Source organism: Pelobates fuscus, chromosome 3, assembly GCF_036172605.1.
Source record: "Pelobates fuscus isolate aPelFus1 chromosome 3, aPelFus1.pri, whole genome shotgun sequence".
Taxonomy (NCBI): domain Eukaryota; kingdom Metazoa; phylum Chordata; class Amphibia; order Anura; family Pelobatidae; genus Pelobates; species Pelobates fuscus.
In genome coordinates this window covers 76494258-76513080 of record NC_086319.1, presented here as the reverse complement: position 1 = coordinate 76513080, position 18823 = coordinate 76494258, and the positions used below count along the sequence as shown (strand labels likewise).

At 40.9% G+C, this 18823-nt stretch overlaps 1 protein-coding gene across 2 annotated transcripts in view; it reads right to left on the bottom strand.

The window, feature by feature from the left end:
* Positions 1-668: 668 nt before the first annotated feature.
* Positions 669-18823, bottom strand: part of APAF1 (apoptotic peptidase activating factor 1) — an 82182-nt gene continuing 64027 nt past the window's right edge. For both annotated transcript variants that reach the window (XM_063447239.1, XM_063447240.1), the window contains exons 21-27: positions 16748-16873; positions 10576-10701; positions 9223-9342; positions 7597-7722; positions 6228-6353; positions 2955-3089; positions 669-1923 (exon numbers count right to left, since the gene is read on the bottom strand). In XM_063447239.1, the coding sequence (XP_063303309.1) occupies positions 1777-1923; positions 2955-3089; positions 6228-6353; positions 7597-7722; positions 9223-9342; positions 10576-10701; positions 16748-16873 (906 nt within the window). In that variant the 3' untranslated portion in view covers positions 669-1776. The remainder of the gene's footprint in view (positions 1924-2954; positions 3090-6227; positions 6354-7596; positions 7723-9222; positions 9343-10575; positions 10702-16747; positions 16874-18823) is intronic.

Below are 18823 nucleotides of genomic sequence, written 5' to 3'. Positions count from 1 at the left end.
CATTCACAGAATGTGCTAAGCTGCACCCACATAGGAATACATTGAGCACCTTCCAGCTGACTGCAAGATTTAGCACCATTAATTCAGCCTTAGCTGTGTAAATATAAATTCACCAACATAAATGTGTACAAGATGTCTAGGTATGCTTGTAGTTGCAACATTAACTATAAAATGGAGTGTGTTTATCATACTGGACAGTAGGTGGAGCTGTTGCACATGTATATAGTTAAGAAATTAAGTACATACCTGTCCTTTGCATGCCAAAATCATTTACCAACTATTTGTCTATCTGGTTCTAAGATGGGTTTGTGCTGCTCTGATCTAATGACTGCTTTTTAATTTACTGTTTAAGTTTGACGGCCTGTTTTCTATGAATCCTGCTCAACTTTTTTTTTCCCCCCATAACAAACAATGTTCCTGTATTACGCTTATCTGGTAATGTAGCTAATGGCCATGTTTAATTCTTATTTAACTATCACAGTTCAGAAAATAGTTTAGGAAATAGATGCATATAATGATTAATACAGAATGTTTTTCAAACGGGTCTAAATATACTATAGTGACAGTAGTGTCATTCCCCAAAACAGCAACACTGTTTTCTTTAATCATTCTCCATTATAACAAACAAAATCAATAAACAAACATGTCTACATTTCAAGAGAAAATAATCATCCCATTTGCATTTAATGATTCTATATATCTAGCAAAAAAAAAAAAGTTTAAAAGGTTATTACCAGATCTTCACAAATACATTCCAATTGCTTAGATTTCTACAAGATCAGGGCCCATGTCGGAATTCACAGTTTACAATATTTGGTTGATATTCCAAAGTGTGCAAAAGCATTGCCTGAGAATTCACTCTACTTATAAAACATGTTTTTTTTTTTATGTACACACAAAAATGAATTGCTCATTTGATTACACAAAAACGGCTATCCTATTAATACCCAACATGTACAGAGGTGAAAATTCTAACTGCAGCTACTAGGAGTTGTAAACAATGCAACAGTACCAATAGTTGCAATACCAATATTCTTTAGACAGAGGCTCAATGACAAAGTCAATAACTCGAAGAATTTATAAGGCAACGGAATAATATCAAGACAAAATAGAAAGCTTGACAATTTGTCCAATTCGGCTATTTTACCCTAAAATTGGAAATTCATTTCTCAATGCTCCACAATCCCTTATTTTAGTAAATAAACATCATAGTCACACGCAGACTAAGGAAAAAGTTAGAGAATTTCTTTGAATACCTGTTCATATTATTAAGGGGTAATAATATATGGCTTTAGTTCAAGATAATGGCACTCCCATATAAGTCATAAAGTCCAGGGCAGGACTATACACTTTATAAACTTAGTACGACCAGCTTATAAAAGAAAAAAAAAATCAATTTTAAAAGTGCCATTAAATTTGTAGCTGTATACAAAAGAACATTCTTTATGACACATGCAAACACAAGAATAAAGACAGTACCAGGTTTTTAAAAGCTGCCACCATCTAAGTTACAAATATGTCCTGTGTTCGCCTTTTCTTGTATTGCTGTGACAACATAAGGAAAAAATAAAATGATTAGGAGACATTCAGTCTAACGCTACTCCGCCTACCGCTAAGTGGCAATTAAAAAGCCCAGCATGTCAGATTTGAGAGCTGTTCTAAGCCAAGATCCGAGCAAGATCCCTGTAGGTTTACCCAGTTTGCTTCCTGTTGTACAAGGTAGATTATCAAAGAACCTAATGGCAAAGAATATTTAATGCACACTGCGTGTTATTGTCATTCCACCAGCTGAAGTACATACAGAATTCCAAGATTGTCAATGGTTACAAAAGTTCTAAATGTAGAACACAAATGTATCGACTTGAGATTTGTGCCATTTGTGTAAAACGTCTGTTTGCAAACTCCAGTGTCGACATCCCACCACTGGAAAAGAAAAACAAATAGAAATCAGAAAAATATTAACTGTATGCATGATTTAAAAATTCAACTCAAAATTCTGTGACTATTTTTGCGATTTAATCTACAGTGACATCACGTTCAAATTGGTCAATATTTTAGCAATTCATTTTGTTGTTAGACAGTAGTGGTTTTGGTTTAACTTGCGTTTGCTAGAAATGCATTATTTATTTTATCTGAAGTGGTAGTGTAAAAATAGGTTGAAAGATTCGAAACAGACGGTAGTGATTCTACATTTGTGTGTTCCTTTAACCCCTTAAGGACCAAAATTCTGGAATAAAAGGGAATCATGACATGTCACACATGTCATGTGTCCTTAAGGGGTTAAAGGAACGCTATGGTCACACAGACCACTTCATCTTAAGTCATCCGGTGAGGATGGTGAGGTAGCTTAGTTGATAAATTCCTGTTCAAAAAAATTGCAAGGTCACCGGTTCAACTCAGTCCTTTATCCTTTCCGAGGTCGATAAAATCCCGGCAGAGTCAACTCAGCCCTTCATCCTTCCGAGGTTGATAAAATGAGTACCATCAATTGGGTAATAATAACATCTATTACTATTCAACTGCCGATTTGGTTAATTCCGAGAGCTTTGAGTCCCACTGGGAGAAAGATAGTTATATAAAACTATTATCTGGGTGCATTTAAATTTTTTTTTATTTTTTTTTAAGAAACAGGACTGTTTACATTGCAGGGTTAAATCCACCTCTAGTGGCTGTAGTCCCGAAATAACGATGGCTATTTTCGGGACTACAGGTTCCCTTTGACAAAACAGTAGAAGGTGCATAGCTAGATGCTGTTAACCGGAGCCCTGGGTAATTTGCAAATTAGTTATTAGATGCTGCACAAATGATTTAGTTCTTTCATTCTGCATTTGCTTCATACTATCATCATGTAATATTACAGATACTGAGAATCTTAAATAGAATCTTCACGAAATTCTAACTCACTGTAACAGTGAGGAGCTAAACCAGCTCAGCGATCATACTGGGTTACTTACTTTGACATATGCGCTGGAAGAGACTATTTGTTTACTGTCTGGGGAGAAGAAAACATTGGTCATCCATCCATCATCTTTTTTCACAGATAGTTCACGACACTGTCTGAGCAGTTCCCCACTTTGCACACTCCAGATCTGACAGTAAAAGCACAGAAATAGTATATCCACACATGTTCAAATTCCATTCCATATTTATACACAGGACATAAACAGAGAGAGCCTTACTGGTTAATCTTCACTACTAATCTGTAGTCTAAAGTATTGTTCTAATTCTAATCCCATACAGTAAACGGTTATAACCTTCCTTTTCTGCACCTTCGTGCACACCCCCCCACCCCCCCCACCCCTCAGAGCTCTATGTTCATAACTACATAAGGAAATGTAAGGGCATTCCATTACTTATACAAGTCAAATTTGACAGTGGGCATAGCTTAACCAAGATTCTGTTTCAGTTGCCAATCATATTTACCCACAATCCATCAGTAAAATCAATCCCACAGAAGGACACAGAGCAGACATCATAGATAGATTGGAACAAAATAGCTGCACCCAGATATTGATATCAGGCACAAAAAAAGAAAAGAGAACAGATATACATAAAGATAAGTGGCAATGGAGGGGAGTATAACGTTTAACATACGAGGTGTAGGGAAATGAAAATTAGAAGAAAAAAAAAAAAAGACAGGGCCACTAAGTGAGTGTTTCTTTAATATGATTTGCCAAAGTGTTCCTTATTGCAACTTTCTCTTCCCACAACATTAATTCTTCATCTCCTATTGTTGCAGCTTAGTAATGCCTTCCATACAATTGAAGGTAGGGCTGAATATTAATTGAGTGCTCAAATAATTTTTAATGATTAATATTAAGGGATCATTTATGCTTCCTGCACTTAAATTGATGTTACATTATATATGGCTAATACATGCAGTGCTCTGTAACAAGATTAACCAGAGATATAAAACAATGGACACGTTTCCTACAATTCTTGTACAGGCAAGACACCTTGAATGTGTTTCTGAATCATTACCTTCTTCCTGTGCATATAAACCTCTGCCTGTCGCCAAGATAACCATTGTGTGGTTTTCCTCGCTAATGAGTCAATTCTGGTGGCTTGAAAATATAATTGCAAAACTTCAACTTCGCTAGTTTGGCCTATATTTTAAAATCTGTTTTTTAGTTAAAAAAATGTTTTAATGTCTAGTGAATAAACCCTCACAATTATGTGGAATAATTGGAAAGTTAGAATCTAACAACATTTTCTTTACTGGTAGGATCATTAAAAGTACACCGTCATCATTTTAATATAGTATAATATAATATGCCGCCTCATATTCTTTTTTTAAATTCATGTATATAAAAAATCTTGAAGAGATCCCTTGGCTACCTTCCCCATGCTCCCTTTCGGCCAGCCATCTTATTGCACCTTTGGTCGGATTGTCAGGTATCTGATACACTGCTCACAATTTTGAAGCCATCTGTTGCACTTGAGAATTGTGTGCTAGGTCTGAATGCAGCAATTTGCCCAGCTGATACTGAAAAGCAATGAATGGTTGCAGAATAGTAACTAACAATCCGACCAAAAGTGAGCAAAGAAAGCTGTACGAAAGGGGGTGTGAAAGATGGTCTCTGGAGGAGAAGGGATGCGTGTTTGGCAGATCCAGTCTCCACGCGGTGCATGACAGCCTTCTACAGCATGGTAATCGGTTGATGGTCTCTCTCACAGGTTCTCTCACCCACTGGCACATCGTGATTTGCTGCACACCGATCACACAGGAGCATCTCTACTTCATTTCTGCTCACCATTTATTTTCTTACCAGTACAATAATGTATCATATTAGTGTGCTTTTGCTAGTGGGGTGGTATTCAACTTCAACAGTCTGGTTATTAGCTGTGCCTGATAACCCCTGGCAGTATTTCATTCACAAGCTTGGTTCTAACAGTAAGTTTCATTTGCCAAGCCCAGTTCAGTTACCCTGCGTATCTTGTTATAATTGCAGCCACCAGGCTATTTGTTTTATTGTCTAGTCTAGCATGTTTCTTTATTTTTTCTTTACATAAAATTGTGCAAGTCCTATATATGCCATGCCAATATGTCACTGTTTATGAAACTAAATCGCTTGTCCTTTGCCGTCGTGGCAGCATAAGCATGTCTGTACTTAATTGCACTACAAAAATAAAGAATAAAAAAAAAAATGACACTATAGACACCATAATCACTTCAACTCATTTCTGTGGGCTTTGACTTCCGCAGCACAGCTAAACCATTTTCATATCAATTTACAGGAATGCAGGGCATCTCAGCATCCACAGCCTGGCCCCAATAACTACATACAGAGAGCAGCTCTGACGAAACCAGGCAACGATAGGCATCAGCTACTGCTCTTAACCAATCACTGCCTGGTACTACAGAAGGGCAATCACTGAGGGCCAGCGGGCTGCAAGTGCCGAGGGACTCTATATTCCTGTGAAATGGTAACATAAGCAAGAAAATGTAATACGATTTGACAGGGATGCAGGAGACTGCACCAACAGTCTCTGGGCACCAGAACAACTACAGCTTAATGTAGTTGTTCTGTTGAGTATAGCCTGTCCCTGTAGGCTTTTGCTGTAAACACTGCCTCTACAGAGAAAAGGCAGTGTTTGCATTACAGCCTAGGAACACTTCTAGTGGTCACTCCTCAGACAGCCACAAAAGGTGCTTCCTGGGGCAGTGCTGAACAGTCTTCAATGAGATTCAATGCATCTCTGTGAGGAGATGCTGATTGGCCACGGTGCCATTTGGCTCCGCCCCCGCCTCCATGGCTGAGATCATCAGAACTGACGATCTCAACCAATCCAATGCTTTCCTATATGAAAGCATTGTGATTTGTTGTGATGATCAATTCTGATTTTATCAGCCAAGGAGGCGGATCAGGGGCGGAGGCAGCACTGGCGGAAATAAGGTGAGTTTTAACACTACACTGACCTGTTAGTGTTCCTTTAATAAACATACAGTCTAAACTTTGAAATGATTAAAGGCTACAGTTTACATCTTTAATGGACGGTACACTGATCTTTTTTTAATTTCTTTTTAAGCTACTACATTATTTATTAACATGCCCTCATTCCGTTTACCCCTTCTTTAGGATTTATAGGTCCAATTTTGGGCATTTTAAATAAATGCGTCCAAGGCACCTTCCTACTTTGATGGCACAAAATCATAATTACATATGCCAGCATGGAAAACTCTTTAAAATTACGTAAAAACAAAATAAAATGAAAGGATTGCATACCATAATTTCACCAACATCATCTCCGGTGGCTAAATAGTTACTATCCGGGGAAAAGTTGCAACAACGTACACAGGCGCGGTGATCATTCAGTTCATGTAGAGGAGAGGATTCAGTAAAACTCCAAATCTAAACAAAGTATGAAATATACACAACTATGAGGCTTAGTCTGAATAAATGAACACACTAAATTAACTGGTTTTCATTAGCATAACTGGAAAAATAAAGTTAAAAAGGGAGGGATACAAAAAAACATGCATTCTTTAGGCACAGGAAACCAGCAACATAACTGCCAGAATAAGATTATTACAAATGTATTTAGATAATCTACAAAGGGGGCATGTAAAGCTGTTAAGAAATATTTTCAAGCATTTTCGCAAAAGTAAATTAAAATGAGGATATTAGCTTAGTCTCAAAATGTGTAAACATGCGGATAGTGGTTTTTTGTGATAAAATTAGGATTCCCCCCCAAATAAATCCTTCAATATAGAACCAGCATTTAACGAATGTCTACCGCTGCTACATCACTAGGTATCCTGCTGCATTGCAAACTCAACTAAATACAAATAATGGGAAGTAAAACACCCTCTGCAGACATCTGTAATACATGACTGAACGGACGAACATCTCGGAGGAACTGCAAAGCTACGATATAATATGCTCTCTTGAGAAACACTATACTCAAACAAGCATTGATTTGTATAATATTGTTCACCTCTCTAGGAGACTAGTTATTAAAAACAACATCTACTCTGTGTTTTGAAGGCAGGAGTAAGGTAGTAAGACAGAACTTTAATAGAATACAGGAAATATCATTCTGTTTCACAGGGTTATATGGGGTTACACCTGGATAGAAATAAAACTGTAGTGCTCCAATAACTGATAGAGGATTCTGGGATATATGTTCTAACTAACCCTGGAGGGCGGACGGCTGACCGCACAAAATTGCTACTGAACACGGAATATTAATATTTCTGATTATAGCTTTTTCTTAACATGCTGGGGTTCAGGTATAGTGACTGCACGAAAAAGAACACCAATAGAAGAATTGTACAATAAATGTATTAAAAAAAAAAACTGCCAATAACTTATTCTGAAAGAAAACTAGAATTAAGAACTTTTAGAGAAAGAAAAACTATAGACTTTAATGAAATGCAGCTTAATATTTCCCAGCGCTTGGCCGACCTCAGATAAGTCAAGTACATTACAATGAGGGAGGGGCTTCAGTGCACACCTGGTGCCATAACCACTGCACTGTAATAGTTCTGATGCTTGCAGTGTTCTGTTACTTGTAAACAAATCTTCTTCACAGTCCTCACTAAACACAGTAATAAGCATTTTAGTATAATAGTCAGAGATGTCTATGATGTACCTTGGCAGTAGTATCAGCGGAGGTAGATGCAAATTTAGTGGCATCAGGTGAAATATCACATGAAAGAACTGTCCCAGTATGGCTATGAAAATCCTGCTCCATGCTTCCAGTCACAAGATCCCATATCTAAAACCGGAAAGACAAGTCACCGACGTTAAGCAAATTACAGAGATTACAAACCAGTTGTTTTCAAACAGGCAGACAAAAAAAAAAGAGCCCATGATTTATACAGTAACCAGATTGGCTGTTTTCAAGTATGAGGACTTGACATGATTCATGATCACAGGAGTGTCTAGCAAACATCCAAGCAACCCCTACTATGAGGTCTTTCCCTATAGTGGTAAAAGCACCCAGTTATAATGCCATTGGATAAAAAGAGAAATTGTGATTACAAATATTTTATCCTGCTATTTAAAGGGACATTCTAAGCACCAAAATCACTTCATATAAAGGGACACTCCAGACCCCTAAAGCACTTAATCAGACTGCAGGTCCTGTTACTTCCTGTATTGTTTAGCTCAGTGGAGCTAAACTCAAGAGCCAGCAATTGCCCAGAGCATCTATCTTGCAAACATACCTTATTGAGCTGCATTGGGGAGTCTGTGATTGGACAGCCACAGAAAGTCTGCACTGAGGAAGAAAGGGAGGGCCTGCAAAGGTAGCAGACAAGAGATCTGCAGCTTTTGCAAGTTGATATTAGATATATATATCCCCAATGAAAAAACGCATAATTATATGCATATTTGTATTAATTGGGATTATATCTACTGGACAGCAATGATTTATGTTTTCTTTGGCAGTGGAGTGACCCTTTAAACAAGTAATTTTGGGGCATAGATTCTGTCCCTACAGACTTGAAAATGAAAACTGTGTATTTGCTAAAATGCACTATTTACATTCTGCAATGACTCTAGCAGCAGCCAATAGGGGCTCCAAACTAAAATAGATTCAATAACTAAATCTATTTTACATTTGGCATCTGCAAGGTAAGTATGCCAACACTGGAAGCACATCTAAAGATTCCCAGGGAGATGCACTGCATTGGTGTATCGCAGTGATTGTTGCACAGGTGCTGTATGTCCACAATGTTTCTCTATGAAAAGCATTTGAGTGAACACAAGTTATCTTGGCTTCAGTGAAGGAGGATCAGGCCACTCAATGCCTCCACTACTTTAGATGGGCATACTGTAGTGGTTGTGGTACCTGGAGTGCTCATTTAATCATTGTATACATTTAAAGGGAACCGCGCATCACATGAAAAAGGTTGATACAAGTTATATGTGATTTTCATGTTGTTTTATTAAATGGTGTGATTTCTAGAGTGACAGATCACATTTAGTAATGCAGGCCGAACCTATCTATGGTAGCTGTTGATGCAGAGTCATCATCGCCCAACTATACTGGTGGACGTAGTTCTTGCAGATGATTTTGCTGCTGTGGGTACAGTAATAGTCTCAGGTTTGCACAGTATTTTTTAGCCATAGCAATTATAATGTATATTTTATATGATGAAGATTTATAAACTAAATAATTTTAGATCATTTTACATAATAAATACACCAATAAAGCTTCTTAAAGGCAACAAACTAATAAAGATCAGTTAACAATATAATCAGTCTCGCTTACCTTCACTGTCCCATCAAAAGACCAGGACAAGAGCCTGGAATTTGGTAACATTTTAAAACACTTTACAGATTCTTTGTGTCCTTTTAACTCCATGCTTTGGCCAGTGGTCAAGTCCCAAACCTACATCATAACATAACGTTATCAGGAATCAATGAATGCATACAAGCAGTGACAAGAGAACATATCATTCCAGGATTCATGGTCTATTTTAAACTGAACAACTTATGGTTATGAGAGGTGCCGGAGGTGTTTTGTCTGCAGCTTAATACCCTGAAAAGCACTCTTTAAGCACCAAAACAACTTTTGCTTAATGAAGCGGTTTTGGTGTATAGATCATGCATCTGCGGTTTCACTGCTCACTTCTCTGCCATGTAGGAGTCAAATCCCTTTTGTTTCTGTTTATGTAGCTCAATCCACATCTCCCCTGACTGTGACTCACACAGCCTATATAAAATAAATATATATATATATATATATATATATATATATATAAAAAAAAAATTTCAATAACCCTTTACAGCATAGTGTATTTACTTTACACGTTTTTATCTCCTGCTCTGTTAGTTGAACTTTAATCACACACAGGAGGATGCTGTAGGCTCTAGCAGGCTATTACCAGAACAGGAGATAAGCCGTTCTAAATTAAACACGTGCAATAAAGGAAGCTAAAACATTTAGATTTAAATTCAGAAAGTGGGCAGTGAGGCTATGTGAGTTTCAGCCAGGGAAGGTGTGAGTAGGGCTTCATAAACAGAGTGATTTAGCTTCTAAATGGCAGTGAATTGAGCAGTGAGACTGCAGTGGCATGACCTATGCACTAAAACTGCTTCATTAAGTTAAAGTTATAGCCATCTCAATTATAGCACTTTAGCCACACTATATGTGCACCGAATATTCTCTGCAACTATTGTATTTAACTAGTGAATGTATATGAATGTTTTAACACTAAAACAACTTTAGCATAATGAAGCAGTTTTGGTGTATAGATCATGCCTTATGATGTCTCACTACATTTGGGAGTTAAATCACATTGTTCTAGCCACACTCCCCCTACACATTATTTTGCTTTCCTTATTGTGTGGAGTGTTTAATCTAGAATTAAGAGGCTATGTGAATGTGCAGAGGCATGATCTATACATCAAAATTGACTCATTAAGCGGAGCTATTTTGGTGCTGCAAGTATCCCAAGGGAAAAAAATAATAATTAATAATAAATATATAATTGTATTTTCAGGTGGCTATCTGTATTTCTGCAGCTATGTAAGATGCAACTAAAATTAATCTCTCACTTTATGCCAATTTAAACATTTTAATAAATGTGTCACTTTAAGGAGACTGTCATAAAACACTCACCCTGATTGTGGAATCTACTGAGCATGAAATAAGACTTTTTCCACCTGCTGTGAACTGGCAGTGCTGGACAGAGCGCCTGTGACCATCTAAGTGCTGAAGGAGTTTTCCACTAGGCACTTCTATCACCTGTATCCAAAAAGTAAAGAATGAGGAAGGTTTCTGTGTACATATGGTCTGACTACATGTCGAGGCACGAGAAGAAAAGGATTCAAATGTAATCACATTTTACAGTTTGCATAACTTGCAAGTTACTTAAAGGATTTGACGGATGTTGAGAAGAGGGGAGAAAATAAAAACAGAAGGCAAGGGAAGAGGGAAGGAAAAGAGAAGAAGTGTGGAAAAGGGAGAGGAGAAAATGGTAGAAAAAGTAAAGCAACGTGAACTGCGAGGAGGGGAGAAAAGACAAGAGGTTAAAGGAAGAGAAGAGGAGCAGAAGGAGAAGAGGAGGAAATGAGGGGAAGGAAGGCTAGTAAAACGGGAAAAATAACAACAACAAAAAGAGAAAAAACACAGAGAAAAAGGATAAGCAGCCGTGGAGATTATATACACACACACGCTGCAAACTATCGCAAATCTCTAGGTAAATTTAAATAACAGTTTTAGGTTTTTGTCCCACTGCATTTGCCATTAAAGTGTAAGCTCATCTGCCAAAAAAAATAAAAATATTACAAATGTTACAATAATTTCATCATAGCTTATCTATGTATTATTAAAGGCATAGCACACAATCAGTTCCGATATAATTGTTAAACTAATATGAAAAGTTATTATTCTACATATGAAATCTTCATCTGGTTGCAAATATTAAAATTATAACACATGTACTGTTACATTACTGGAAACCTGAGAGTTTCCGTACACATTTAGTTCTTGAATCTTTTGTTTGCGTCTCCATTGAGACCTGCGAGTCTCGCTGTCTTATATGCCGTTTTCTGTGATATACATACCCAAGAAAAAGATTCACAAATATATATATATATATATATATATATATATATATATATATAAAACAACCAGCAAGAATGATTTAAAAATTAAGATGCAAATCGAGTCTAACTGAACAGTGTGTTTGATGAATTCTACCCTGATAATTCCACTTGCTTCCTTTAACTAAAAAAGGTAAAATCTCTAATGAGAAAGGAGGGCATTCTTGTGAATCCCTACAAACTAATTAATGCCTACTACAATACACATAGGGTGGGTGGCAGCACTGTAACAAAATTGTACGATACAAAAGCAAACAAAAAACACAGGAGCCTGAGCACTGGCCAGGTCTAGAAACTAAGCTATTTGGAATTTGGGAAATCGGAAATGTAGATATTAGGAAGCAAACAGTTAATAAAATGATTAATGCTATTAAAGGGGGAAAAAAATACAGTCAAACCTTAAATAACCCTCTTTTCAATCTCAATGTAACATGTCACAGTCTTCAATCTCGTTTTTATGTTCCTAGAAATAGCTCAGCCGTTCCAGTAAAATTATCCTTTAAATACACATTCTATTATTCAAGCAGAATGAGCAAATTTGTTATTGAAAAAAATGGAAGATTAGGGCAGGAGAAATGGTCCCCTGCTGGATCATAAAACCGCAGCTTTAAATGGAATTAAAAACCATTGCAAGAAAGGAACACTTATTTGCAAAGCAGGAGGCTATTGTCCTTTTTCAAGTTTCCATTCCACTGGCATTATTTAAATTTTACCAGATGTTCGGAAATAAAATGAAGCCGTGTGGCTCTTTTGACACCTACCTCGCTAAAAGGGATTATTCCGGTAGAACTGATTTTGTTGCTTTATAAACTCCTTGTCTTCTAATTGGGATGATCTTAGAACACAGTGAGAGCTCAGTAGCAAACAAGCCCTTTCCACCAGCATGGCTTAAAGCTGTCACAAATAAGTCCTTACACTTATTTTCATAACGGAGCGGCTGTGTTTAATACATTATCATTTCTTTATGTTCAAATATCAGGATGTAGCAGTTGAAAGCTCGATCACACAGCTTTGTGGTTTACAGTTCTTTTGGGCTAATTATTCAGTAATTTAAAAATTTAATATGCTGAAAGCTCAGCTCTCAATAGCAAAAGTGCATGAGCAGCTATAGTTTCAAAGGAAGACACGTAAATATTATAAATAAAATATATTTGTTTGTAACACTGGAGTAACATTTAGATTTAGGGCCCACTTGGGAAACATGAAGAAAATCTAACACAACTCCCCTTTTATCCAATGTTGTCCCAGTCTTACTGCAGCAGACACTTTGATGATCATTCTGATAATCTCTGGTCCAATCCAAAAATTTTCAGAGAAAAAGCATTGGGCGACCTACAATACAAGTGATGCCATGCTTCGCATAAAGCAGCAATATACCCATGCTTCTCTATGAAAAGAATTGCCAACATTCGGCGTCATCATGCCAAGCGTGAGGACTCAGAACGTGAAGACCGTGGATGTTTGAAAAGTCTTCATGAGGAAATGCCTCTTGTGGCCACTAGAGGTGTGCTCTCCTACACATGTAAACATTTTACATTTATTACAAAGATAATGCATTAAAATATATTTAAAATAAAAAGCCATAAAAAAAAACAACAATTTGCAGTTGCTGTATTTGCTTGAAATTACCATAATGTGCTGCTTCTGCACTGTGCGTTCGCCAAACCAGGAAGATATTAAAGCAGCACTGTCATGCCGAACTTACCTTTCCTCAATCTCTTCCTCTTCTCCCCCTCTCTCGGGATCTGTTATTCTTTTCTTCCTGTCTTCTTTAGTTTTCTTTAAAATCATAAGACAAAGTAGGGACTCTGTCTTATGGAGGATTCCTCCGCTTGACCAGCTCTGACCAGCGAAGGAGCAAAGTGTGCTTCATTTCCGCTGGTCAGACCAATTTTCCCATGATCCCTAGCTTTCCTCCCAGTTCCCACAATGCTTCCTGTCAGTATTGCCGAACGTCCTGTCACTTAGACAGAACGCCGGCAAAACTGCCGAATTGCATCCTAACAGAATGAGCACTGTTTCTCCATTGGTGTTAGGATGCAATTCGGTACTTTGTTCGGATCGGAATTTCATTCTAATGAATGAAACTCCGATCCTATTCATTGCTGTGGCTGCATCTTGCAGCCGCTTAGTAGATAACTCCCTAATTCCCACGGTATCAGGGAGCTATCTACTAAAAGGCTGAAAGACCTAAATTGGTCTTTCAGCCAAATTTACTAACACTAAGTAAAAATGACTTGGTATTAGTAAATAATATGCCCCTACTCGCTATACCGCGAGTAGGGGCATGTCTAGTAAGCAGTGAGCAGCCTGTGGCTGCTCACTGTAAAAAAAAAAAAAAATAATAAAAAAAAAATATTGCCCCCCACCCCTAAACGACGGGTGGGGGCTGTAAAGTAAAATAAGGGAGGGAGACCTATTGTCCCCCCCCCGGCCCCCACCCCTGAGCGGTGGGTGGGGGCCATAAAGATAATGAGGGGGGGACCTACTGTTCTCCCCCCCGGCCCCCACCCCTGGGCGGCGGGTGGGGGCCATAATGGTAATAAAGGGGGGGGGACCTACTGTCCTCCCCCCCGGCCCCCACCCCTGGGCGGCGGGTGGGGGCCATAATGGTAATAAAGGGGGGGGGACCTACTGTCCTCCCCCCCGGCCCCCACCCCTGGGCGGCGGGTGGGGGCCCATGATAGTAGTAGGGAGGGGGGGGGGACCTACTGTCCTCCCCCCCGGCCCCCACCCCTGGCCGGCGGGTGGAGGCCATAATGGTAATAAGAGGGGGGTGGGGACCTACTGTCCTCCCCCCCCCGGCCCCCACCCCTGGGCGGCGGGTGGGGGCCATAATGGTAATAAGAGGGGGGGGGGACCTACTGCCCTCCCCCCCCCCGGCCCCCACCCCTGGATTTCAAGCCATCCAATCACAGTGCTCTGTGTCATTTTACAAGCGTGGGAAAATTCCAAAGAACTTTCCCACGCTTGTAAAATGACAAAGAGCACTCTGATTGGCTTAAACCCACCAATCAGAGTGTTCTTAGGCTAATTGCAGGGCGGGGCAAGGCTTTATAAGCCTTGCCCCGCCCTGCGGAGCTCAGTCTGCGCGGAGCCCTCCATGGGTGAAGATGGATTATTTTTTTGTGCGCTCTGGTTTTTTATTTTTCGTCGGGGTTTTTTTTTGCGCTCGGGTTTTTTATTTTATTTCTAGTTCGACGGCTATGATGGTTTTTTATTTGGCCTTTTTTGGGGCTGAAAATGAAGATTTTAGAAAAAAGAAGACGTCGAATGGTAAGTTTAATTTTACTTTACAGGTTAGCAATTTTATTCCCCCCTCACTATTTTTTAGGGTGAGGGGGGTAGGTAGGGGCATTTTTTATTTGGGTGGGGGGTGGGTGACTAGGGGCTTGGGCACCCCTAGTCACCTTGATGGGGGGGGGGAATTTACTTAGTGCCCCCACCCGCCGCCCAGGGGTGGGGGCGGGGGGAGGACAGTAGGTCCCCCCCCCATTATCGTTATGGCCCCCACCCGCCGCCCAGGGGTGGGGGCCGGGGGGGAGGACAGTAGGTGTCCCCACCCCCTTTTACCATTAGGGCCCCCACCCGCCGCCCAGGGGTGGGGCCGGGGGCTGGAGGACAGTAGGTCCCCCCCCCCTTATTACTATTATGGCCCCCACCCGCCGCCCAGGGGTGGGGGCCGGACAGTAGGTCCTCCCCTATTACGGCCCCCACCCGCCGCCCAGGGGTGGGGGCCGGGGGGTGGAGGACAGTAGGTTCCCCCCCTTATTACTATTATGGCCCCCACCCGCCGCCCAGGGGTGGGGGCCGGGGGGGGGGGAGGACAGTAGGTTCCCCCCCCCATTACTATTATGGCCCCCACCCGCCGCCCAGGGGTGGGGGCCGGGGGGTGGAGGACAGTAGGTCCCCCCCTTATTACTATTATGGCCCCCACCCGCCGCCCAGGGGTGGGGGCCTGAGGGGAGGACAGTAGGTCCCCCCTCATTCCCATTATGGCCCCCACCCGCCGTCCAGGGGTGGGGGCCGGCGGGGGAGGACAGTAGGTCCCCCGTCCCCCCCTTATTACCCTTTTTTTTTTTTTTTACAGTGAGCAGCCACAGGCTGCTTACTGTTTAGTGGACATAGCGAGTAGGGGCATTGGGGAGATTTTAATCTCCCTTGTGCTATTATGGGGGTCATATTGACCCCCATAGAGTGAGGAGGGGACCTGGGGGGCTTATGAAGTGGTGGGGAGCACTGCTCCCTGCCGCTTCTGTCTTTACATATTGCAAGGAGGGAGCTGCACGCCGGTAGCTCCCTCCTTGTAATAAACCGAACAAACAAACGAACACTGATACACAGTGTTAGTTTGTTCGTCTGATTTTTTCTATTCATTCATTCGTCTGTCTGATGAATGAATGAATAGGTGAAATTCCCGTTCGCATGTCCAGATGTTTCACTGGGCATGTGCGGGAATCTCAGGGCTATCTAGTGTGGGTAGATGACGTGTCCCACAGGGACTTCACCTACCCACACAAAGATGGCGGCGCCCTGAATATAGATCGGGGCAGAAAATAAAGAATAAAAAATAGGTAATGTGGGGGGCATAGGGGCATTTGGGGGTGACTAGGGGGTCGATTGGATGTAGTTGAGGCGGGAGGGGGGTTAAAAAAAAAAAAACGGAATTCGGCATGACAGTGCCGCTTTAAGCCATTTATGATACTAACTTAAATTGATATAACACTTCAGAGCTTATCATGTAAGCGGTCTGATCAACAGAAAGGGTATCTGGAAGAACAAACTGTAAAAAAGCCAACGTTGAACTACAAGTCCCAGAACCCTAATTCATTGTACAGCGCTACGGAATTTGCTGGCGCTATATAAATAATAAAATAATAATAATAATAATAAAGCAAGATTTTTGCAGCTAAAGCAGGGAAACATTGCAGGCTTGAAGAGAGGGGCAGAAACAACAAAAACAAAAGAAAAAACTAACTGTATCCTGGTCTGCATGTTGCTTCCAGCATGTGTGCGTGCCTGGACAGACAAGTATGTACATGTGGATAAAGAGACACTTCTGCTTTAGAACAAATCATGTCATTGCTAATATAATTTCATAGAGCCCATAACTGGTCCACATCAGACTACATGCATGGGCCTGGTACCAGCTGAAATCAATTCCATTCTATTGTTATAAGACATACCTTCAAAGCCCCATCTTCCACTCCAAAGGCTGCTAGCCGCTGATCACTGCTGAGGCAGCAGCAAGTTATAGACACATCCTGTGCGCTGCTCTCAAACACCACATCTTCGCTCTTCCCGTTAATTAGCTGACAAAACAATGCAGATCATAATATCACTAAATTAGGTGTGTGTTAATTCAGGACAAGGCTTAATTAGCAGGAAGCGCTGATTATGTTTTTGACAGTGCAACTTAATTACAACTTACAGTCTAGTGAGATATGAAAGATATATATCTATATTTATTTTTATTTATTTTTTTGTTAAACAAATAAGATGACTAGACAAAAATAAATTAACCCCTGACTCCCATTCCAACATGTCATTTCTGGTTTTAGGCCAAAATAATCAAATTGGAAAAATATCTCCAAGTCAGCTATGTTTTGAGTTCAGCTGTTTTGGCCTGAGTTTAAAATTCACTTTAAGTTCTGTATTATTCACACTTTGGAGAATAGGACTGATGATGTTAGAACTGCTTTGTTGAATCGTTTTATTGAACATCTTTTTGGAAACATAATCTGAACTGGTTGATAAAATTAAACATAAAGCACTCTTCTCCGTAGACGGACATGGAAGCCGGTCACGGAATTACTGAGGCAGAAAGGGATCAGATTTGCATGGGGATACCCCTTCAAGATACTGATTTTCCAAGGCCCCACGCCGGCGATCTTACTACCCACAACAGATGCCCGAGCTTTCCTAACGGACTTAGGTATATCGGTACCGGATGACCTCCAACTTCCAGTGAACGGCATCCCAGAACTGACACCTCTGCCGGAAAGCTGGGAAGAACAACGCCATCGACCACACTGAAACCAAGGACATACCGTAATGTATACCGTCAAGTATACATATGATGTTGATTTTAGGCCGGCTTAGGCGCTAGATAGTTTTTTAACGGCGCATCTAAACGCCAATAGGCCTAACTGGGAACCCCATAACATCGTGTTACTAACTGTTCATACTGGTGTAATATTGTTAACAAATCCTGGGGATGGGGGGAGAGGGGACTGTACAAACCTTTTGACCACTGTGCTACTTAATTGATTGTGGTATATCCAATGTTTAAATATGGTTTTTGTTGTATGGGAAGGGGGCAGGGGACGAAATTTTTAACAAATTGATCCATGATGTTAATAACGTGTCACAAAAATAGCGGGACTTTCGGGTCACGGGACCTGGGATTCCCGCTCAAAATGACGAGCTCCCCACGGAGAGCCTCTGGCCTTAGGCACCCTAAGCAGCAGGGACCAAGAGAATATATCCACGCTACGGGAAGGGACCCGCATAGGCACCCGGACGGGACACGACCCATATAGACATGAACTTAAGCACAGGACAGGGCCAGCACTTACTCATTCAACCCCAGAGAGCATATACACCTCCGACCTGTGTAAAAAAGAGATAGGGGGCCGACAAACTGATATGCCCTCGACCCGATAGGGACAAACCACGAGGGATACTGACACTAGCCCCATAACCCCCAGTAACCAATAAGGCCGCCCTTTGCCCGCAATGCAATCTGCTTCACCAGAAAAGACACACAGAAAACCAACATATGATAGATCAAATTGGCAAGAGGTCAAAATAAACAAGCAACCAAACGAACATGATACACCATAGGTCGCCCTCCCCTACACTCCCAGGAGACACAGGTTGATTTTATTTTTTATATGAGCCTCGCCAGGGTGCATATCGGCTGAGCTTCCCCCCCGTTAGAGGAGATACCCTCAACGCGGTGGACACCCACCCCCTATAGCTCCTGGCGACTGATAAGACCCGGATATTTTAATTGTACTGTTTATTGTTTATAAACTGTTTGTAAAAGTTTGCGCACCTAGTGAACTCACTTCTACCTTTCTTTAGGTGATACACCTAGTGATATCCCTCACCTCCTCCCCCCCCCCCCACCCTCCTTTACCCCCCACCCACCCATACACGCACCCGGACGAGAACGAGAGCGGAACTGCAGGGGCGTGCGGATCGGGGTGAGCTGCGCGGGCTCGGGTACCGGACCCGGAACAGACTGACTATCCCTC